Source organism: Rhinatrema bivittatum, chromosome 4 (assembly GCF_901001135.1).
Source record: "Rhinatrema bivittatum chromosome 4, aRhiBiv1.1, whole genome shotgun sequence".
Lineage (NCBI taxonomy): Eukaryota > Metazoa > Chordata > Amphibia > Gymnophiona > Rhinatrematidae > Rhinatrema > Rhinatrema bivittatum.
In genome coordinates, this window is record NC_042618.1 from 19,011,018 (window position 1) to 19,035,011 (window position 23,994).

At 51.4% G+C, this 23,994-nt stretch overlaps 1 protein-coding gene across 3 annotated transcripts in view; it reads right to left on the reverse strand.

Moving 5' to 3' along the window:
* Window positions 1–23,731, reverse strand: part of TTC7B (tetratricopeptide repeat domain 7B) — a 336,037-nt gene extending 312,306 nt beyond the window's left edge. The window contains exons 1-3 of one of the 3 annotated variants that reach the window (XM_029597785.1): window positions 23,438–23,731; window positions 12,157–12,311; window positions 9,904–10,072 (exon numbers count right to left, since the gene is read on the reverse strand). In XM_029597785.1, the coding sequence (XP_029453645.1) occupies window positions 9,904–10,072; window positions 12,157–12,311; window positions 23,438–23,558 (445 nt within the window). In that variant the 5' untranslated portion in view covers window positions 23,559–23,731. The remainder of the gene's footprint in view (window positions 1–9,903; window positions 10,073–12,156; window positions 12,312–23,437) is intronic. The other 2 variants (XM_029597787.1, XM_029597786.1) reach the window with 2 other exon arrangements.
* Window positions 23,732–23,994: the final 263 nt, after the last annotated feature.

Genomic DNA, 23,994 nt, shown 5'->3' on the forward strand with positions numbered 1-23,994 from the left:
GTATGGAGGCCATAGGCTTCCATGGCATCGGAGCATCGAATGCATCGGTGTGTCATGTACTGGGTGCATTGGTGTGTCATACATCAAGCGCACTGGTGCGCCAAGTGCCTCAGTGCACCGTGCGTTCATGGCATCAGTAGACGATGCATTGGGCAAGTCAATTCACCACACATCATTAACGCTGTTGGTGCCGACAGCGCTGATGATGGTTGCATCAACAGTGCTGATGCGCCAGCTTAGAATGATTATTCTTCTTCAAAACAGGCTGTGAGGGCTCCAGTGATTGATGACACAGAGCAGCTGGTGGAACTCGACTCCGCAGTTTTGGCCTGAACAGACTTCAGAATTTTTTAGGAACTCCTGGAAAAGGCCACGCTTTGTCAGTATGATGGGTTGGATTTTTTTTTCTAGCTCTGAAAAGTGCTGTTATGGGGCTGCAGAGGCAGTGAGGCAACTTAATAGAAGAAACTGAAATAAAAATTTCAAATTGAGAAATGTTTTAAAGGATTTTTACATAGAAATTATAGGAAAGACAGAGGTCATGTCTATGCTATACTCGGACAAAAAATGACTGAGGAGATACACGAGGCAACGCCCATGTAGAAACTGCCACACATGCTCAGTAGAGCTGAAAGCTCTACAGCAGGGAGAGATGAGTCAGTCCAATACCAGCAGATGACGTCACCCACGTGAAATGGCTAATTCAGCCAGCTTATCAATGGAAAACAGTCAAAAATATTTAAGAAGGAAATTTAGTTTTCTTTTGCCTTTTCCCTTTATTGGCTATTTTGTCCTTAATAGTTTTCTTCTATTTGCTTATTTTGCTTCTTCTCCTTTATTTTCACTTTTCTTTTCTCTCCCTTTCTCTCATCTCCAGGCACTCTCCCTTACAGGGACCCTTCCTCCCTCCTTTAAGGCACGCTCCCATGCAGCTTTCCCCCCTCCCAACAAGCGGTTTTCTCCTCAGCAGCCCAACAGTAATATTACCCTACCACCCCCAGCCCTGGCTCTGGCCCTGCCAGCGGCTAGCACACACCTGTGGCCCACATCTCTTCCATCGGGTGCCAGGCACCAAATTTAAGGCGCCCCAGATTTTTACAGCCCAAGATTAAGACATAATGGGGGCAACAAAGTAGTTCAGCTTTGAATATCAGCATAAAGTATGCAAGCTAAGAGCATCCACATACTCTGTGCCTGCTATTTTATGCCCAAGGCAGAGGAGGATACTGCTGAAAACGTCAGGTACCTGCACTGTTTTACTCTCCCATTGTAAACATTCCCAGAGGAACCTCTCTTTTTAAGCACGGCTAAAAGCCCACACACACTTTTAGCTGGCCAGATACGGGCAATCTAGGAGCGCTGATCTGTTTGAATGCACCTGCATTGCTTTGAGAATTCTCTTCGGCAAGTACATCACAGTGAATGTAAACGCTGGAGCGCTCCAGAAATCATTCCATCCGCACCATCCTAAGCTCAGAACTCAAGAGCCTTGTGAGAAATCCCTGGATGCTTCTGCTGGGGGCATCCATAAGGGGCAGAGTGACTGGCGTGTCTCTATGCCACACGCCCAGGATGGCCACAGCACCCCTCATCAAATGCTACCACAGACTCTTCCAACTGCACACGCCTCTTTAATGCAGCCTTGCAACAAGGCTGAGCAATTGCAATCTCTCCTGACGGGTTCAGCCACTGTACTATGCAGAGGGAGCATCTGCATGAGGCAAATGAAGCTCTGTAAGATGCAGGAAGTGCAGCATCAGGAGATAAGTAAAGCTCGACAGATGCAGGGAATGCAGCTGAAGAGGTAAATAAAGCTTGATAGATGCAAGGAATGCAGCTGCAGGAGGTAAATAAAGCTCGATAGATGCAGGGAATGCAGCTGCAGGAGGTAAATAAATCTTGATAAATGCAGGGAATGCAGCTGCAGGAGGTAAATAAAGCTCGATAGATGCAGGGAATGCAGCTGCAGGACGTAAATAAATCTTGATAGATGCAGGGAATGCAGCTGCAGGAGGTAAATAAAGCTCGATAGATGCGGGGGGGGGGGGGGGGGGCGCTATACCAACACGGACCAGAATGGCTGACTAACTCCTGAGCTCCTCTACCCCGGCATAATAAAACCTTCACACACCTGATAAACACCTGCGACCCTGGAATTTTCTTTCAGTCCCCCAGCTAATGGAATATTAGAGATGACGACCAAGCAAACTACTGCTGACCTAAAGCAGTTTTTATTCAGTAAGTGCGCTTCCACTCTCCTCGGGAAGGACAACGAGCCACCACTGCAGGCCACAGCCTGCACAGGCAGGAGAGAAGCAGATGAAGTAGCGTCAGACTCAGCAAATGGGACCAGCTCACAAGATTTGCCTTCCCGGGATGAACTCCGAAGCTGGTTCCTGGAGATTTGGGCGGACATGAAGCAGCATTAAGCAGAATTGCAGGCGTCTGTAATGGAGATTCGTGACAACTCATCCACTATGGGAGCCAGAGTAGATGAACTAGACCTACGCGTTGAAAATCATAGCGCTGTCCTCACTAATATGGCGGCACAGCAGAAGGCCTTACAGGCCGAATGCCCCTCTCTAGCAGAAAAAACCAGAAGACCTAGAAAACAGGTCTCGGCGATGCAACCTGAAAGTCAGTGGAGTGCCTGAAACAGCCGAGTGTGCCGATGCACATGTGGTAGCACAGAAGGTCTGTGCATTTATTTTATCGGCGCATGCAGATGGAGCCTCAGATAACAGCTCCATTACATCCTCTGTCAAAATAGAGAGAGCACACTGCGCCTTAGGCCCGCGTCCTGAGAATGGCCCTCGGGATCTTATTCTTTGTCTCCACAGTTTCGTGCAGAAGTCTCAGATTTATGCTGCGGCAAGAAGTCGGAGAGAGTGGGAGTGGGAATGGAACCCCCTTTCTATCTTGAGCGATCTTGCCCCCGCGACTTTACGAAAGAGATATGAACTGCGTGAGGTTACAGCCTCTCTGAGAGCAGCTGGCATCTTATCGTTGGGATTTTCCCTTCAGCCTACAATTTACCACTAAGGGATCCACGTATCAGATGAAATCTCTTGCAGAGGTTGCAGAGGCATTTCAGACAGCCAGACTGACTGCGGCTTTCGCACTGCCCAAAATGGCGTCGACGTCTTTGAAAGTGGACTTACAGCCAAGGTGGCAAAGAGCTGGAAAAGGGGGCCGGCGACTCCGCAGGCTCTCTGAAGATTCCCGCTCAGCCTATCAGACCAGGGCTGAAGGACTTGGGACTCTTTTCAGTTTTCTTCCGCCTCATGGTTAATAATAGGCTTCAGGCTGTGAGCAAGTTATTGCTTTGGCAGGTTGTTTATTCAAGATTAGTTGAACAGGTATTCATTTCCTTTATCTTTAAAGGTTTGCCCTCTACCTTTTATTTAAGTGAAGGTCAAACTTTCTCTCATCAATCACAGTTCCGGGAATAGAGACGGGAGCTATTTCTGGTCTGATGTCTTCGTCCCCTCAGGGTGGTAGGATTTGCTGGAATGGTTGGGCGAATCAGTTTGGGGACTGCGGGTTTGGGAGGGGGGGGATCTCCTCATTTGTCTGGGTGCAGGCGCTCTCTCTGTGTGCCTCTTTTAAGTTTTTCTCTCTGTTTAAAACTATATTGTTATGGCGACTAAGATCATTTCTTTGAATGTAAAGGGTCTCAATACTCCTCAGAAGAGGTAGCTATTATCTCAGGAACTGCGCTGCTCCAGGAAACACCTTGAACATGTGCTGCTCCTCCCTGACTTTCCTCATAAGATTTTAGCGGCTAGCTCTAATGGTGCCCAATATACTGGGGTGAGTATATTGCTTTCAGCTCATGAACTACTATTTCAGATTACAGATCCCATGGGTCACTACTGTATGGCGAAACTACGGGAGGGGAAGGAAGGAATTTCTATTCTCAATGTGCATGCTCCCAATACGGATCAGAGCTCTTTTCTCCATACTGTGAATAGACTTTTGCTGGATCTCGCTGAGGGTGCTATCATAATGGGTGGTGACTTTAATCTCACTAGAAATATTAATTTGGATAACTCATACACCTCCTCTTGTCTATATCGAGGGAGTAGATGCTCTCTGGCTGTCAGAAGTCTCCGTGAGAACTTGTTGATATTTGGCAGCAAGGCTACTCTGCTTCTCGTATGTACACTTTCTTTTCTCACCCTCATAGCTCCTACTCATGAATCAATTATTTTCTTACAGATGTTCTCCTACAAAACAGGGTTGTAGAGGTGGGGATTGGGGATATAACCTGATGGACCATGCCCCTATATGGCTTAATGTTAAATTCGATGCTGTAGAAAAAGGTTTAAGCCTTAAAGAGAGCTTCCTCAGGGATGACTCTTTTGCCAAATCTCTGGAAGAAAATCTTCAGTTTTTCTTTCAAACTAATGCACCCAATATGGTATCTAAATGTAGGCTCTAGTAATCTTCTAAGGAAGTTGCAAGAGGCCTCTTTATCTCTTGTGCATCATTCTGTAAGAAAGAGAAGGAGAGGTCTCGCCTTGCACTAAAAGATAAAATATCTCAGCTCACTCGCCCTCCATATGAAAACCTACTCTACAGCTGTGCTTGGGGATCTCGCTCTAGCTAGAGTTGCCTTACAGTCCCTTGACGATGAATGACTTTCCCCATCACCTTGATCTAGCTAAACAAGTCTACTATGAGGGGGGCAACAAGGCAGGGTGGTATTTAGCTAGGAAGTTAAAAGCCCTTACTGCTCAAGGTTTTGTTGCAAAACTCTTAAATTTGCAGGGTCAATGGGCTACAGAGTCCGTGACTATCAGAGATTGTATGCCTCACTCTATAGTGCGGATTCTATGGTAGAGGATTCCCAGATTAATGATTATCTCTCTTCTCTTGTGCTTCCCACTCTTTTTGAATAACAGCTTGCTTTTCTGGATCAGCCTATTAGCACACCCGAGGTGTTAAAGGTTATTGCCTCGCTGAAATTTGGAAAATCCCCTGGCTTAGGCGGGTTTTCTAGTGGCTACTATAAGAAAGTTTCGCATATACTAGAGGCCCCGTTAACTGATTTGTTTAGCTCCTTGAGAGAGGGTGGGTCTTTGCCATTATAGTCTAACACAGAAGGCATTACAGTTATTGCCAAACCTGGGCGTGATCCATCACGTTGTGGGTCTCATAGACCGATTTATCTGATTAATTTGGATTTGAAAATTTTAGCCCGTGTACTTCTGAAAGGCGGAATTCCTTTTTACCTTCTATAGTCCACTTTGATCAAGTGGGTTTTATACCCAAGCGCATGGCAGCCGACAATGTCCGCAAGATCATAGGCATACTCTGGGGAATTCGTAGAGAGGGCATTCCTTCCGTTTTACTATCTATAGATGCCGAAAAGGCTCGCTGGCCTTTGCTGTTTAAAACACTGGAGAAAATGCATTTTGGCCCATTTTTTCTGCAATGGATAAGGATGTTATATGAACAAGCTAAGGCCAGAGCTAAAGTAAACAGTGAGTTTTAATATAGACAGAGGAATAAGACCGGGCTCCCCATTATCACCTTTACCATTTGCGTTACTTTTGGAACCCTTCACTATCAGGGTTCGTGCCCCTCCCCAGGTGGCTGGGTACAGCTGGGGCTGTTACATTTTAAGCTCTCATTATTTGCTGATGACTTCTTATTCACAGTCACTGACCCCACATCCTCAATGAGGGGTATTGTGGCAGAACTAGAGTGCTTTAATCGGGTGTCTGGTTTTACAGTTAAGTTTGATAAATCAGAGATACTTAATATTAATCTGAGCTCGGTTGAAGTAAATGCTCACTGGGCTGCTCGTTCTCTTAAGTATCTGGGTGTCTGTATTGGCCCTCAAGTGAAAGATCTCTTTTCATTAAACTTTCAGCCTTTATTGCAGGCTGTAGATGCTGATCTGGAGAGATGGCAGAGGTATACTTTCTCTTGGCTTGGCCGTATAGCCATCATTAAATTGAATATTTTACCTTGCTTTTTATATTTGTTCATTACTCTCCCTATGGTTATTTCTCCCACAATCCTGAGATCTTGGCAAAAGAAAATTTTTCATTTCATCTGGCGCAAGCGTCTTCCCCGGGTAGCCAGATCAACTCTTTTTCAACCCAAGTCACGGGGTGGGCTGGGGGTCCCTAATCGAGTGTGATACTCTGCGGCTTCCCAACTTCACTCTCTAGTCGACCTACATAGGGAGAAATGTGCCCCTCAGTGGATTATGTTGGAGCAGGTGCTAGTAGGGGCTATGCCTCTTTCTGCTCTCCCTTGACAGCCAAAATCCTCCTGGCGCCCTCTTAATCACGTCTCTTTAGCCCTGCATAGTACTCTGAGATGGTGGTGTCAATGGCGATCCAAGTTGGTAGGTTCCAAAACTTATTTTCTTCTATCCCATCTATTTCAAAATACTACGTTGTCCCTGGGGTTGCAACGTGGCACTTTTAACAAGTTGTCGGCTGCTGGTGTTTCACCTATAAGCCTTTGTTTTTCTCAAGGATCTATCCTACAATTTTCTGAGCTCCAAGATAAATTTCATTTGTCGGTAAGCCATTTCTTGGAGCATGCTCAACTTAAAATGTCCTTGACTCTATTCACCGTAAGGGTCTTCTAAGCAAATGTAAGTCACTATTTGAGAACTTTTGCGATCACACTGACCACATGAAAGACCTGATTTTAAAAATCTATGATATTCTTAACGGCCGTTTACCAGAAACACCGAAACATATCAAATCTTGGGATCTTGATTTGGGAGAACCGTCAAGTACTGATGATTGGCCCAGAAATGTTCTATTTCTGCCTCTTTACAGGTGTGAATAAAAGAGTTCAACGATTGTGCCAATTAATTTTTGTGGCAACCAGAATTGAGTTAGCGCTGTGTTGTAACAGCCTGAGTGTTAGGATTCGTGAGTTTGTGCCCTCTGTCTCACCTGCCCCTCATCTTGCCAGGCTGCTATTATGGGGTTTTGAGTCAGTGCCAAGAATCCGAAACTCTGCTAGCACTACCTGCTTCCAAAGCAGCTGTCCAAAAGCTCCCAGCACAATGCACTCTAAGGATCAAATGCAGGAAAGGCAGCAGGCATTGCGGCATCTCGCTCCAAGCTGAGGTACTGCTGCCACCCCAAGGCCCGGTACCTGCACTGCAGGCAGCCCTCGCTGGCTTACGGAAGGCAGCACTGGCACCACAGAGCCGGGTGTAAATAAATGCACGGAAAGGGACACGGTGAAGCTCTTGCACAAAACCCCTGTGAGTGGGCTATAGATGAGGACAATAAACTGTAATGAGATCAAAGCCGGGCACCTCACCGCTGCGACCATTCCTCGCATATTCAACAAGCGGCGAGAACAGCAGCAGGCTTCTCCCCTCCGAGTACTTCTTTCTTCATGAGGGATCAAACTGTTCATCTGCTGTATTCCCTCCAGCCACTTGAAGGTGCTGCTGTGCTGTTCATCAGCAGAAAGCTGCCGTAGTGGCACCTGGGTATGCCAGAACTACTAATACAGCATAAACAGCTAAAGACAAGAGGTTTCTAAGCACAGGGGAAGGGACATAATACACCTTTTATTCCAAGGCAGGGTAAAAATATTAGATATTAAATGAAGGGGGCACCTAGGAAGAAGATGCACAATAGGGATTCATAGCCATACCTACCATTCATAGCCAAGATCATGGAAAAACTAGTTAACACTCAAATATCAGACTACATCGAAGATAACAAACTACTATTCCCTTCTCAATATTGGTTCCGCAAAGCTTCCAGCACAGAATCTCTCCTTGTATCGTTGACAGACTACCTCATTTTGGGTCTCGACAAAGGACAATCATTCCTACTGATTCTTTTAGACCTCTCGGCAGCTTTCGACACCGTTAACCACTCCATCCTCATAAACCAACTTTCGATCATTGGTATAACAGGTATGGCACTAACCTGGTTCAAAACTTTCCTCAGCAACAGAGGCTAGAAAGTTAAAATCCACAACAAAGAATCCCCCCGCCATGACTCACCGGTAGGAGTCCCACAGGGTTCCTGACTATCCCCCACGCTCTTCAACATTTACCTCCTTCCGCTGTGCCAGCTCCTAACAAATCTAAAACTTAAACACTTTCTCTATGCAGATGATGTCCAGATAGTGATCCCCCTTAAAGAATCCTTCTCTAAAACTCTCGAACATTGGGAAACCTGCCTACAAGAAATCAAGTGCCTTCTTGCCAGCCTAAACCTCGTATTAAATGCTGCTAAAACTGAACTCCTGCTCATCTCCCCAGAAATTAGCAACACCACCACTACTCCTCCAGCTAACCCACTCTCCACCCAAGTGAGAGACTCAGGAGTTATAATTGATAACAGGATGAATTTGAAAGCATTTGTCAAACATTCAACCAAGGACTGTTTCTACAAACTCCGAGTGCTGAAAAGGATAAAATCTCTATTCCACTCTCAAGATTTCAGAACAATACTACAAGCAATAATCTTCTCAAAGATAGATTACTGCAACGCTATCCTACTAGGTCTCCCATCTTCGTACACCAAACCTCTACAGATGGTCCAAAATGCGGCAGCAAGAATTCTCACTAACATCAGGAGAAGAGACCATATATCCCCTATCCTAAAAACCCTACATTGGCTCCCTATCCACTTCAGAATCATCTTCAAGTCCATCACCATTATATATAAAACCATCCACCACCTTACAACACTTGACCTACAATTCCCGCTCAGCCAACATCACTCCTCAAGACCCACCAGAGAAGCAGACAGAGGATCCCTCCAGGTACCTCATACCAAATCCACTCGACACATAACTTTAAGAGAACGGGCCTTCTCGACAGCTGGACCATCACTATGGAATTCCATCCCACCTGATCTCCGACAGGAGCCTTTCCTCCCAACCTTCCGAAAAAGACTTAAGACTTGGCTGTTTAAAACAAGCTTTTCCGGACCCCTCCTAATTTCCACCTCATCAACATCTATAACTCAGCCAGAGTAGCTCTTTGTAAATAACTCTACATGATGTTAAATTACTACTGTATTTCTCTCTTCTCCCAGTCTGATCATCCTTGTTCATTGTAACTGCACTTTCCTTTGCACAGGTTCCAGATTTAATGCATCTTGCACCCCTTGTTCAACTGTAAACCAGCATGATGTGATTGTATCATGAATGCCGGTATATAAAAACCTTAAATAAAATAAATAAATAAAATAAGATGCTGGCAACACTCTTGGGAATGGGAGGATTCTCCAGTGCTGGGGGGTGAGGAAAGGAGACCAGAGGACGGCCACCTGTCATAAGCTGTGCTGCGTTTTGCAAGTGCTTTCTGGGGTGGGGGCTTTTCAAAGCCCTCTTTGCCCTTCTACACGGAAACGCCTCCCCATAAAGCCGTGCAGGCTTTGTGCACCCGTGAGCGCGCGTCTCCGATTCTGAGTCGACTTTCTTGTGCGCAAAGGGCGGGCATTGTGGGGGCAGCGTGGGGGATTTCCACCCCCTGCTTCTGACTTTCAAACAGTCCACGTGTAAATTAACCCTCGCCGAGCAGGTGGAACCTTGTGGGTGGACTCGCCGCTGGCGTAACTTTATGCGCCTTGGCGATGTGTGCCTTACCTGGGCTGCTTGGATGCCTCCCCTCCGCGAGCGCAAGCGTAAAACCGGCGCGCCAAAAAACACGTGGGAGAGAGCCTTTGCGGACCCAGTGCTTCCCACAGCCTCCCAGTTCGCAACAGGGACCCGCGGCCGCGACGCCAGACACCCGCTACTGTGGAAGCCGCGCCACCGCGCAGCTTCGGAGCTGGTGCAGAAAGGAAGGGATGGCGCCACCTCTGGGCACTGGCTCGACAGCCGCGTCCATCCCTTTCACTGTATGTCCCCCCCCCCCCCCCCGATGCCGGACGAGGCGTCAGCTCTTACCTTTGGTTGAATAGGCTTCGGTGATCATCCTCAGCTTGTAGGGGGGTATGGCCACCAGGGGCAAGTCATCCAGCCCCACCTGCCCATAAACAGCAACGGCCTCGGCATAGTCGCCTTCCACGTACTCCAACTTGCCCATCAGCAAGCTGGCCTCTTGGATGAATTCTGGCTGGAAAGAGGATGAACGTGGCACGGATTAACGGCACCGCACGTTAAGGGCTCTTTTGTCGGTTATTAGCCCCCTCCAGCAAGTCACTGACATTCCCCCGTGCTAAGCTTAAGCTGCAAGCTCTCCGGGCCAGGGACCAGGTGATTTAATTTGAGCACAACTAAAAACACAATGAGCCGGATATTCAACGAGCAATTTAGGCCTTAAGTCAGGAGGCAAAAATCAGGCACCTAACATTGCTCTGGAATGTCTCTTGACTTTTGCGTCCTGGAGTAAGGCCAGGAGCTAACTTTAACAGCCTAGCTTAGCGTCCAGGGCTGGAAATCAACGCTGAGCCCCCAAGTTCATGTCCCGTCCAAAGACCGCCCACTTTTAAGGCTGGGTCCAGGAGAATGCGGGGCCTAGGCCTTCAGACTTTACAAGCATGACATGGTATCATTGTTTCACCATCGTTAACGTTCAGGATGTTCATTTCTGGCAGGATCACAAATTTTTCTTTGTATTTCAATTCCAGCTTTCCGGCACTTGAAAGTGGATTAGGTTCAGGTACTGCAGGTACCTTCCCGTCCCCAGAGGGTTCCCCATATAAGGGCCTCATTCACTAAGAGACGGTATTTTTTCCCTCGGAGTCGCAATCGCCCTGCCGTGTTGCGACTACTGTGGTATTTTTCCCCCCCACTGTATTTTCCATGAGGAAAAATACCACAGCGGTAAATGGCCCGGTATCAATGAGCAATGATGGCCCCAGGACTGTGGGGCCACCAATGCTGGCCCTCCCCATCCTGAAGGTAGTCCAAAACCCCCAGAGACCCCCATCCCATGCCCCTTAGTGGACCCCCACCCTAGTGCATCCCCCCCGGTGCCTCCTGACATAAAAAGGCTCTGTTGGTCTAGTAGGCCCCTTACTCACCAAAGTATCCCGGGTGGTCGAGTGGGGACCCCCTGCCACCCCCTAGGCTCTGGGTCTGGTAGCGGATGTTTTTCAAAATGGTGTCACCCAGCCTTTGCCCCCCTGGTGGGGCCCTGGGGGTTTCGGGGATGCAGGGTGGAGCAGGAAGGTTTGGGTTGGGGGGGTGTGGAGGGGCACGGGGCACAGTGGGGAGGAGGGGAAGGGAGTTGGGGGCACTCCTCAGGCTGCTAGCCCTAGGGAGGATGGGAAGATCGGGCATTTAGTGGGGGGGGGGGGGTGCATTCGAGCCTGCAGGCCCGCTAACAATTTTATTTTTTTTTTTCATTTCTTTGTCGGCACTTAACAGGCTAAATAATCTGAACGCAGCCGGTTAAGACAAAGATACCCGGGTACATGTTGGATTTAGTCCTGATCTCATAACGATCACAGAGGAAGATGAAACAGCTACAGTGGAGGTGATGGAGGCCAGTACTTTAATGCACTTAAGAACATAAAAACATAAGAAAATGCCATACTGGGTCAGACCAAGGGTCCATCGAGCCCAGCATCCTGTTTCCAACAGTGGCCAATCCAGGCCATAAGAACCTGGCAAGTACCCAAAAACTAAGTCTATTCCATGTAACCATTGCTAATGGCAGTGGCTATTCTCTAAGTGAACTTAATAGCAGGTAATGGACTTCTCCTCCAAGAACTTCTCCAGTCCTTTTTTAAACACAGCTATACTAACTGCACGAACCACATCCCCTGGCAACAAATTCCAGAGTTTAATTGTGCGTTGAGTAAAAAAGAACTTTCTCCGATTAGTTTTAAATGTGCCCCATGCTATGGGATTGCTATGGAAGGCAGCGGCAGGTAAGGGGAGGAGAGTTCGGGGAAAAGACATGAGGGGCGGGGAGCATGGGAATTTGTGGTCAGGCTAATTTCAGTCTTTTTCTGTGTTACTACGTAAGGCTGGACAGACTCGCTGTCATATCACCCAATTTCCTGAACAGAGTAAGCTGCCAGCAGGACAGCGCCGAGACGGGGCCTTTTACAAATTCCCCATAAGGGACCTCCAAATGTCAAGGGTCAAGGCAGGGAGAGGAGGGACGCATCTCTCGCATCTTAAAGAGTGAGTGGCACGCTCTCGCAGTCCCTCCGTCTCCTCCATTCCCGCCCAGGCTCTGGTCAGTACCTTTAGGTTTCCTCTGTCCAGCGCAGCAGCGAGATGCTTCCTGACCTCGACCAGCTTCGGCTTGGGAGCCCGGGGACTGCTTCCCTCCTTTAAGGGGTTCTCCTTCAAGAAAAGCTCGAGTTTGGACTCCCCGAGCAGCAGCTCTGCCATGTCATCTGTGGAAAAGAGAAAAGGGCAGGGATAAGAGGGCCAGCGCAGGCAGGAGAGAACCCCCTACGAGCCGCAGAGCGGGGCAGCAGGCCTGTATCACCACACGCCAGCGCCGGGCGAGCGTCCTGTCCGGAGGGGACGGGCCATGGCTCCCCCCCCCCCCCCCCCCGCCAGGGGAGGTGGCAGTCGCCCGGGGGAAAGGCATTGGCTAAGCAAGGGAACTCGAGACACCCAACGGCTCTCCAGAACAACACGTGCAGGCCTGTAAACTGCAGGTGACCCCAGGGGAACGGTGGGGCTGCCGGGCCGACTCGCAGGCCCGCACCCAGAGTAACGATCCCGCTTCGCAGCACCCGGGCACCTCCGCCGCTGGGGGGCAAGGACAGACGGGCGCTGTCGTTACTGGTGAGAAGAGGAAAGGAAGCGACGGGCGCAATAGCAGGAGGCGAGCTGGATTTGCCAAGGGTTCTTTGAGGGACCTCACCCCAAGCAGCTGAGCACTGCAGCCAGGCAGCAACGCGTTAGAAGAGAATCCGGTCTGGCGGCCTCCTCAGCCTCCTCTGACCCAGCTTTACTGGAACTCAGGCTGCGCAGGGGGGGCGAAGGCCTCGCCCACGGCCAGCACCTTCCAGCCACCTACACGCTTCCCCAAACCCTAATGGGCTGAACCAGAACGTCTGAAAGCCTAAAGAGAACTGGCCATGTACCACAGGAAGAGGACGGGGCTCGTGGCAGGATGTGTGGCGAGGTCCGATTCCTCACTCCCCAGGCCAGCTTCCTAAAGTGCTTCTCCCCTGGCTCTTCCTCCACGGCGCCATCACGTTCCCCTGCCCCTCCCACGATGGGAGCCCCCTCCCCCCCCCCCAAAGAAGCTCAGAGTCAGCCTGCCCAGCTCATCCCATGGATCCGGGCAGGAGCTGAGGAATGAAGAAAGATTCCCTTCCGAGGGGTTCGTTTTTAACTGAATGCTGAAAGCTTATGGAAGATGCAGGATTGGAGAGCATCTCGGCTTGAAGCTTTGGGAGCGGGCGTCAGCGCAGAACGACATGGCAGGGATGTGTTGGGGGGGGGGGAGCTCCCCGGCTCCGCACTGCCTCTCTCTGTACAACCCCAACAAGCACAGTAACGATAAGCAGGCAGTAAGGGGGCCAGGCAGGCAAGGCCTCAGACCTGCGAGGACTGCCAAGCTCGTACCGAGACACAAATCTGCATCTTCTCTTCGGGTTCCTCACCGCACAGGCTGCCCAGCTCTGGGGAGGGGGCAAAGCCTCCCGCACCCTCCCAGAAAGCTGACTTTGTTCACGGCAGAGATCTCGTTCTGCACCAGGACACATCAACACCACCACCTGCACTCAGTAAGCCCAAGAATGACTTAAACCTCCTTCATCCACAGCCACCAGGTCGCGCTGGAATACTCGGCAAGCGATTCTTTCTTCATGAGAGACTTTCACGACTCATGAGAAGTCCTTGCAGCGGTGAATCAGGAACGTTCGTCTCCTGTCTCTGCCCCGACCCTGGGTCTCTTCACAGAAAGGAGGAGAAAAACCAGAAAGCTTGTTGCTGCTGGCTGCAGGCTCACATGTGTCAGGGAACACAGCAAACCACCAAAGGGCTGAATTTATTAGATACACGACCATTTACCACACTGGTAAATACCAGAGAAGCAGCTCGATGTCTGCGTCGCTCATGGCCTCCCAGAGGATCTTCGCCAGGGCTGGAAGAATAAGAGGTGCCAGGTCTCCCAGGAGAAAAGACGGGCCTAAGCAGGAGGGGAGCTACCATCACCAGTGAGAGAAGGAGCCAGGCCCAGGGGAGAGTGGAGCCGAGCCTGGGAGGGAGAGGAACCACTGTGGACAGAGATAAAAGGAACGGGGCCCAGGTGGTGGGGAGAGGAGCCGTGCACGGGTATTAGAGGAACCACTGTCGGTGGTGATAGGAGGAGCAGGGCCCAGGTAATGGGGAGAGGAGCCGCGCACGGGTATTAGAGGAGCCACCGTCGGTGGTGATAGGAGGAGCAGGGCCCAGGTGGTGGGGAGAGGAGCCGCGCACGGGTATTAGAGGAGCCACCGTCGGTGGTGATAGGAGGAGCAGGGCCCAGGTAATGGGGAGAGGAGCCGCGCACGGGTATTAGAGGAACCACTGTCGGTGGTGATAGGAGGAGCAGGGCCCAGGTGGTGGGGAGAGGAGCCGCGCACGGGTATTAGAGGAGCCACAGTCGGTGGTGATAGGAGGAGCAGGGCCCAGGTAATGGGGAGAGGAGCCGCGCACGGGTATTAGAGGAGCCACCGTCAGTGGTGATAGGAGGAGCAGGGCCCAGGTGAGGAGAGGAGCCGTGCACGGGTATTAGAGGAGCCACAGTCGGTGGTGATAGGAGGAGCAGGGCCCAGGTAATGGGGAGAGGAGCCGCGCACGGGTATTAGAGGAGCCACCGTCGGTGGTGATAGGAGGAGCAGGGCCCAGGTGAGGAGAGGAGCCGTGCACGGGTATTAGAAGAGCCACTGTCGGTGGTGATAGGAGGAGCAGGGCCCAGGTAATGGGGAGAGGAGCCGCGCACGGGTATTAGAGGAGCCACCGTCAGTGGTGATAGGAGGAGCAGGGCCCAGGTGAGGAGAGGAGCCGTGCACGGGTATTAGAAGAGCCACTGTCGGTGGTTACAGGAGAAGCAGGGCCCAGGAGCTGGGGAGAGGAGCCGTGCACGGGTATTAGAGGAACCACTGTCGGTGATAGGAGGAGCAGGGCCCAGGTAATGGGGAGAGGAGCCGTGCACGGGTATTAGAGGAGCCACCGTCAGTGGTGATAGGAGGAGCAGGGCCCAGGTGAGGAGAGGAGCCGTGCACGGGTATTAGAGGAGCCACCGTCAGTGGTGATAGGAGGAGCAGGGCCCAGGTGAGGAGAGGAGCCGTGCACGGGTATTAGAGGAGCCACAGTCGGTGGTGATAGGAGGAGCAGGGCCCAGGTAATGGGGAGAGGAGCCGTGCACGGGTATTAGAGGAGCCACCGTCAGTGGTGATAGGAGGAGCAGGGCCCAGGTGAGGAGAGGAGCCGTGCACGGGTATTAGAGGAGCCACCGTCAGTGGTGATAGGAGGAGCAGGGCCCAGGTGAGGAGAGGAGCCGTGCACGGGTATTAGAGGAGCCACAGTCGGTGGTGATAGGAGGAGCAGGGCCCAGGTAATGGGGAGAGGAGCCGCGCACGGGTATTAGAGGAGCCACCGTCAGTGGTGATAGGAGGAGCAGGGCCCAGGTGAGGAGAGGAGCCGTGCACGGGTATTAGAGGAGCCACAGTCGGTGGTGATAGGAGGCGCAGGGCACAGGTGATGGGGAGAGGAGCCATGCACGGGTATTAGAAGAGCCACTGTCGGTGGTTACAGGAGAAGCAGGGCCCAGGAGCTGGGGAGAGGAGCCGGGCATGGGTATTAGAGGAGCCACTATCGCTGGTGACAGGAGGAGCAGGGCCCAGATCGGAGTGAGCCATCAGTGGGCAGGAGACGAGCTATGCTTGGGGAGGGGAACCACTGTCAAAGGAGAAAAAGGCTTGGAGTAGGACAAAGACAAAAGGTAAAAAAGCCCAAGAACAACCCAGAGAAAAGATTGTTTTTAAAAAGCTGGAGAGAGAGGTTCTGTTTCACCCTGGCTCTGTCCCGTCTCTGAGAATCTCTGATGGAGGAGGAGCTGAGTCCCATGCCATCCTCCCAACGGGCATCTTGGGCTGTTTGTTACAAAGTTTGGCTTCTGCCCTCAAGGATTTCTTTTCCCGCCTGACCTCTTGTAACCACAACACTGCTCTCTCCGCCGGCGGCCGACTCAGGTCAGGCCCCAACACTGGAAGCCGCAGCTTCGTCTCTCGAGGTGGCTCTGCGCACGCTCCTCAAGTGTGCAACTGCACAGCGTCTGCATTGCAAGGCACTAGCCAGGCCTGTGAATCCCCCAACCCCTCAACTAAAAATACAAACGACCAATTGCAAACCTCCTTCTTTCCCTTGTCTGAAAGATGGTGGGAAAGGTCGCGGCCCGTCACCCAGCGGCCCCCCTGCTAATGCAGCCGCCGCGGATCAAGTGAGAAGCGGGAGGCTCCAGCGGCCCACACAGTGCGTGCACAGCCAGGGCGTACTGAGAAGAGAAGGACCTGCTGGGACCCGTGGACGAGCCCGGAACGAGAAGCCGCCATGCACAGACCTGAGCTGCCAACGTCTTACGCTGCGTTAGCCGGTGACAAGTAACAGCCGTCGGTGTGCATCAGGCACAGGCAGGGCAGCCAGAGGCTTTGTAGAGGGCTTTGCTGGACCTCTCGAGGGGGGAGACCCCTGCACCTGGAAAGAGAAACCCCTGCTGGGGATCGGTGGGGGAACACCCCCAGTGAAGAGGCTGGATGCGCCGGCCGACAGGAGCAGAGGAGGCGGCGGTATCCACCCATGCTCTCTGCTGGGAGTGGGCCAGGGTCCTGCGCAGCAGCCCCGAGGGGAGATGCAGCACAGAGAAACCCTAGTGCCTAGCGTCTTGCAGAGCAGCAGGCTTCACCTGTGGGAAGTCTGTGCGCAGAACCCATGGCCTGAAGGGTGGAACAATACGTTCCAGGTTTCCGAGCCCTATTGTGAATGTTTTGGCAGGGCAACAAAAGACTGGTTTGTCTTCAGATCGCAGAAACGGGAGGATCACGCGTGGCCTCGTGGCTAAGATCCAAGACAGCGTCTTCAGCCAAGCGTCGAGAAAAGATTCTCTTTTGGCTTTTTTTTGGCTGACACTGAGAACCTACGCAATATGGGGGCCCGATGCCCCACACCCACCCACCCCCCCACCGACCCCACTGGAGGCCCAGGAAGGATTAAACTGCCAGCGAACAAAAATCCTGCCCGACAGTGTGAATGAATCGGGAAGATCCCAATTCCAATCCCTGCGTCAGAAAACTGCGCCCCTCTCCTTAGCAAAGTTATCAGAGCGCTCCCGATCTCCGCCTACTCAGACGCTCACATCCCACCCTGCCAGACCCAGGCAAAGCGAGGGACAACCTCAATGAATGCTTAGAAAAAAAAATCTCTGCCTAGCTCCAGCTATCCAAGCGAAAATTCAACCCTCAGAAAGCAGCCGCCTACATTCAGAACTAACCCTAGGGCCGTAGGGCTCTCCCCTACAGCCGCCAAGTCCAGAGCCTAGGATTCCTCCTAAACTCGCCACCAAAACCCAAGCCCTAGCAGTGACTGAAGCAGCTTTCTTCCAACTACACCGCCCTCGCGGCAGCCACCAGGCCTGCGTGATCTCCCGCCTGGAATATTGCAACTCCCTCTAGACTGGGAGGCCCACCAACCTCAACCGGCGAGCGCAGCTCATGCAGAACGCTGAACCTGAGCAAGCATGATAAAAATCACCCCAGCCCGGCCCCCCGACACTCCACCGGGGCAAATTCAAAAGCCTGACTCGTGCCTACAAGGCCTTCTCTCAGGCAACACGCCACTCCATCCCAATGCCTTCCCTCCCTCTCTGCTCGCGGTCACAAAACACAACCCGCCGCCTCAGCCCTCAAGGAACCACGCCTCGTGATCACCCGTTAGTGGACCTTCCGAAGGGCCGACCCACCCCTAGGAAACAAGTCCCAGCACTACTTGCTTTCAGAAAGTTACAAAAAAAACCGTGGCTCTTCCAAAGAGCATTCAGCCCGCAGCCGCAATCCCAAGGTGGAACCTAAACTCCACCCACGTCTGCAGCACCGGGGCCCCTGGCCCGAACAGAGAATGACCCCTCCCCTCCGAACAAACCTTAAAACCTGTACACCTACCAGCGGAGATGTTTTTCAGACCAATAATTTATCCGGTTATAACCCTGTACTCTCATTACCCATCCTGGAGGTCGTGAATTGCACCGATGCAGCCGCCCTCTCTACCTCTCCGACCCCACAATGCACGATGAGGCTTCCTTTCTGTCACTGACGCATTTGTAACAGCCCGCTTAGGGCCCACAGTACAGGGGGCTTTGAGAGGGGATTTCTGTGCGCACGGCATCCATGCATCCTTTCAAAACTCTAAACGCCTAGTGTACAAGGCTTCCTCACCCCCAACTCCCCCCCCCCAGGAACGTCTCCTTCAGGTATACAGTAAAGTACGCAGGAAATCCTTCCACGCGTCCTTTTTTTTTTTTTTTTATTAAGGCATTTACCACTCTTAGATTACAAGTACCCAGAAAACGAGCCTCGAGAACCCGCGTCCAAAACCCAGCAACAAATACCACGAATCTGCCACACTTCTCAAAACGCTAAAAGTCCACAAGGTTAGGAGGGAGACAAGACCAGAAATAAAAGGAAACGCAAGGCAAGAAATACGAAGCAATTACAAAATTAGGGAAAGAATAAACCGACAAGTAATCAGCAATAAGATCTAAACATCAAGCGTTAACCTGTCTACTCTGGTATCTGCGACAAAGAAAGGGGTGATTAAATGAGAAGGTATAAAAAAAAGTCTCTAATCTTGAGCACTGCAATGGAAGTTTGGGCCTGCAGGAAAGGCGTGAAAGACAAAGGATAACAATGACCTGTTAACACGCACTATGTGACCTTATGCAAGCACTGAACCCCTTGTCCCAGCACCAACACTCGCTTCAAGAATTTCAGGATATCACTGAACCTCTCTCCTAGCACCAGCTTCCTGCAGGTCACTTAACTTCTATCTCAGCAACAACACTTACTATGTGCCCTGCAGCATATCACTGAACCTCTCTCCTAGCACCAGCTTCCTGCATGTCACTTAACCTCTATCTCAGCAACAACACTTACTATGTGCCCTGCAGCATATCACGTAACCTCCGTCCTAGCACCAGCTCTCACTGCCTGAGCTTATACAAGCACTGAACTTCCGTCCTAGCACATCACTGAACCTCTCTCCTGCATAATGTCACTTAACCTCTATATCAGCACCAATACTCACTATAGGGCCGATGCAAACAGGCGCTCGTTATGAACACTGGTTTTGATCCACCGCGCGCGGCTGAAGCTGCCGCTTCCGCAGGATGTAAAAAACATTAATTATGCAACTGATTTGCACCCAGAAATCTGTGCATGTATGGAAAAATGCGCGTACCTAAGCATGATAAGGGCCTATGTAATAAGCGGCCGAATCCGTGCTCAAAATCCACGCCGATAATCCATGCATAAAAGTGAGCAAGCAAACAGGTCTCCCTATTAAGTGAAAGAATGACCCTGGAAAGTATTTTTAATATTTCAAAATAACTGTGCTGCAGGAAACGTGGCAAATATTTTCATGGATGCTAATTCACAACAATCTTGCCGCTCTTCTGGCCATGTATCTGTCCGCCCAGGGAAGCGCCTACCGCGGACGCCGTGAAAAGCGCTTTGCCAAGCTGGCCGTTCTGAAGCCGAGATAGGCGCTCAGGTAGGCGCTTATCAGGCCGCTTGTGCTCTGTTCGTGGCAGAAACATCTACACGATCGGCACCCAGAAAGGCCCCCAGCTAATCTTGCTGCTCAGGCACTGATCTAGGCGCGCTTCTAGCCGTGTATCTGGGTGCTCAGGCGCTGAGCTTGGCGCTCAGCTGGTCGCAAATCTGGCTGCTCAGACGTCGAGAAAAGGGCCTAGGGAAGCACCTACCTAAGCTGGCCACTCCGACGCCGAGATAGGCCTCCCGAGTCGGCGCTGACACTTAACTCATGCCCTGACCATGGCAGTAAAAAAACCTGCATTAAAAACCCGCACTAGCATTAGCGCAGCTCTCTGCATTGCCTACGATTAGCTAATCGCCTCCTTTGCATACTGTCAGAATGCATTCGTGCAGGGAAAATCCACGGGTCTGTAAGCACGTTCATACGTGCTTTTTTCCCGCGCACAAAACCTTTATTACATCCCCATATAGGGCTTTGCGCAGGAAAACGCACGTACATACACGCGTACATCTGCGTACAAACCCACGGCAGCTTCAGCGCACCTTATTACATCGGCCCCAGTGTGACCTGCAATATACCACTTAACCTCCGTCCTAGCGCCAGCACTGCATGACCTTATTCAATCATTTAACCTCTGTCCTAGCACCAGCACTGCATGACCTTATTCAATCACTTATCCATCCTAGCGCCAGCACTGCATGACCTTATTAAATCACTTATCCATCCTAGCGCCAGCACTGCATGACCTTATTAAATCACTTATCCATCCTAGCGCCAGCACTGCATGACCTTATTAAATCACTTATCCATCCTAGCACCAGCACTGCATGACCTTATTCAATCACTTATCCATCCTAGCGCCAGCACTGCATGACCTTATTCAATCACTTATCCATCCTAGCGCCAGCACTGCATGACCTTATTAAATCACTTATCCATCCTAGCCCCAGCACTGCATGACCTTATTCAATCACTTATCCATCCTAGCGCCAGCACTGCATGACCTTATTAAATCACTTATCCATCCTAGCGCCAGCACTGCATGACCTTATTAAATCACTTATCCATCCTAGCGCCAGCACTGCATGACCTTATTAAATCACTTATCCATCCTAGCGCCAGCACTGCATGACCTTATTCAATCACTTATCCATCCTAGCCCCAGCACTGCATGACCTTATTAAATCATTTAACCTCCGTCCTAGCGCCAGCACTGCATGCCCTTATTAAATCATTTAACCTCCGTCCTAGCGCCAGCACTGCATGACCTTATTCAATCACTTAACCTCCGTCCTAGCGCCAGGACTGCATGACCTTATTCAATCACTTATCCATCCTAGCGCCAGCACTGCATGACCTTATTAAATCATTTAACCTCCGTCCTAGCACCAGCACTCACTTCAAGACCTATAGCACATCACTGTACCCTCACTTAGCATCAACTTCCTGCATAAGGTCACTTAACCTCAATCTCAGCTTATTTGGCACGCTAGGTAAACCTTTGGTCCTTCACCCCTGCCCTCCACCCCAACGTAACTACTGACAGCAGTGGCTCCAGCACAGTGCACCCTTCTTTGGTGATAATGGCTCTCGTACAACATTCCTCTGAACCTCATGCTGGAAGGATTTTCCTACCCCCAAAATCCTGGCATTCTAGATGACTGCCTAATTTGCCTAAAGGAAACACCAGCCCTGTCAGTACCAACACTCTCTATATGATCTGCTACACATTACACTCACTGCCTGACCTTATGCAATTATTAAACCTCCCTCCCAGCGCCAGCACTCACTGCTTGACCTTATACAATCACTGAACCTCTGTTCTAGTACCAACACTCACTGTCTAACCTTATACAATCACTGAACCTCCCTCCAAGCACCAGCACTCACTTGACCTTGTGCAATTACTGAATCTCTCTCCCAGCACTCACTGTCTGACCTTAAACAATCACTGAACCTCTCTCCAAGCACCAGCACTCACTACTTGACCTTGTGCAATTACTGAATCTCTCTCCCAGCACTCACTGTCTGACCTTAAACAATCACTGAACCTCCCTCCAAGCACCAGCACTCACTGTCTGACCTTATACAATCACTGAACCTCTGTTCTAGTACCAGCACTCACTGTCTAACCTTATACAATCACTGAACCTCCCTCCAAGCACCAGCACTCACTACTTGACCTTGTGCAATTACTGAATCTCTCTCCCAGCACTCACTGTCTGACCTTATACAATCACTGAACCTCCCTCCAAGCACCAGCACTCACTACTTGACCTTGTGCAATTACTGAATCTCTCTCCCAGCACTCACTGTCTGACCTTATACAATCACTGAACCTCCCTCCAAGCACCAGCACTCACTGCCTGACCTTATACAATCACTGAACCTCCCTCTAAGCACCAGCACTCACTGCTTGACCTTATACAATCACTGAACCTCCCTCTAAGCACCAGCACTCACTGCTTGACCTTATACAATCACTGAACCTCCCTCTAAGCACCAGCACTCACTGCTTGACCTTATACAATTACTGATCCTCTCTCCCAGCACCAGCACTCACTACCTGTCCATATGCAATCACTGAACCTCCGTCCTAGCACCAACACTCACTGCCTGACCTTATGCAATCACTGAATCTCCATCCTAGCACCAAGATTCACTGCCTGACCTTATATAATCACTGAACTCCCATTCTACTACCAACACTCAATGCCTGAACTTACACAATCACTGAACCTGTCTCCCAGCACCAGGACTTACTGCCTGGACCTTATGCAATCACCAAACCTCCGTCCTAGCCCCAATATTCACTGCCTGACCTTATGCATCACTGAACCTCCCTCCCAGCACAAGCACTCACTGCCTGACCTTATGCAGGCACTGAACCTCTTTCCCAGCACTCACAGCATGACCGTTGGCAAGCAAGGAACCTCTGTCCTAGTAGTAACTTACTATACCCGATCACTGAACCTCTCTCCCAGCACCAGGACTCAGTACCTGACTTTATGCAATCATTGAACCTCCCTCCGATCATCAGCACTCAATCCCTGACCTCATGCAATCACTGAACCTCCCAGTACCAGCACTCACTGCCTGACCCAATGCAATAATTGAATCTCTCTCCCAGCACCAGCACTCACTGCCTGACCTTATGCAATCACTGAACCTCCCTACTAGCAACAGCACTCACTGCCAGACCCAATGCAAGCACTGAATCTCCATCCTAGCAGCAACTTACTATATCAGCTTACTGAACCTCTCTCCCAGCACTCACTGCCTGACCTTACGCAATCAGTGAATCTCTCTCCCGGCACCAGCACTCACTGCCTGACCCAATGCATCTCTCTCCCAGCACCAGCACTCACTGCCTGACCCAATGCATCTCTCTCCCAGCACCAGCACTCACTGCCTGACCCAAAGCAACCATTGAATCTCTCTCCCAGCACCCACTGCCTGACCTTATGCAATCACTGAACCTCCCTACTAGCACCAGCACTCATTGCCTGACCCAATGCAAGCACTGAATCTCCATCCTAGCAGCGACTTTTTATTATACCCGCTCTCCCAGCACCACGGAGCCTCCCCTGCCACGCTCGCCTCCAGACACAGGCCCGTCCGCCCCTCCATGACCATGCACAGCCTCTTTACACATTAGTAGAGGAGCGATCGCAGCCCTCCCGCCGCCCCGGCAGGAGAGTCCGAGGCTCTGCTGCTAGACTAGGCCCGGGTCCTCCTCCCCGCCCCGCACCGTTAGCGATGAGCTTGGCCGACAGCTGCTTGACGAGCTCGGGCATCCGCTCCCACTGGCACTCGCAGCGGCAGCGCTCGATCTCCGTCTCCAGCCGGGAGCCCGACCTCTTGGTGGCCATCGCGGGCGTGCGAGCCGGGCCGGGGCCGCCCGAGCGCCAGCGCGACTGCGGCAGAGCTGGGGGCTGGGCCGGCGCCCCCTGGCGGGGGAGGAAGGAAAGCGGCCGGAGGGGGGATTCCCGCCTGGGAGAGCCCTGGGTGCCCCCCAGCAGCCCGTGCACTCCCCAGAGGGGGCCGGGGCAAGGCTGACCCGGTCCGGTTCCCAAACAGCCGGAGCCGCTGCTTGATTCTTCCCATGAGAGGGAGGCAGATAAGGAGCCGTCCAGTCTGCCCAGTTTACTTCTGCTGCAGGGCCCCAGACCCCGCTTAATCTCGGCTCCCCCCCCCGCCTCGGTAGTAGTCGGCCCCTGATTTCTTGAACTTTTATTGCTTTTGCCTCCATGGAGGTTGTTCCCTGCATCCACCAGCCTTCCAGGGAAGAAATATTTCCGGACCCTA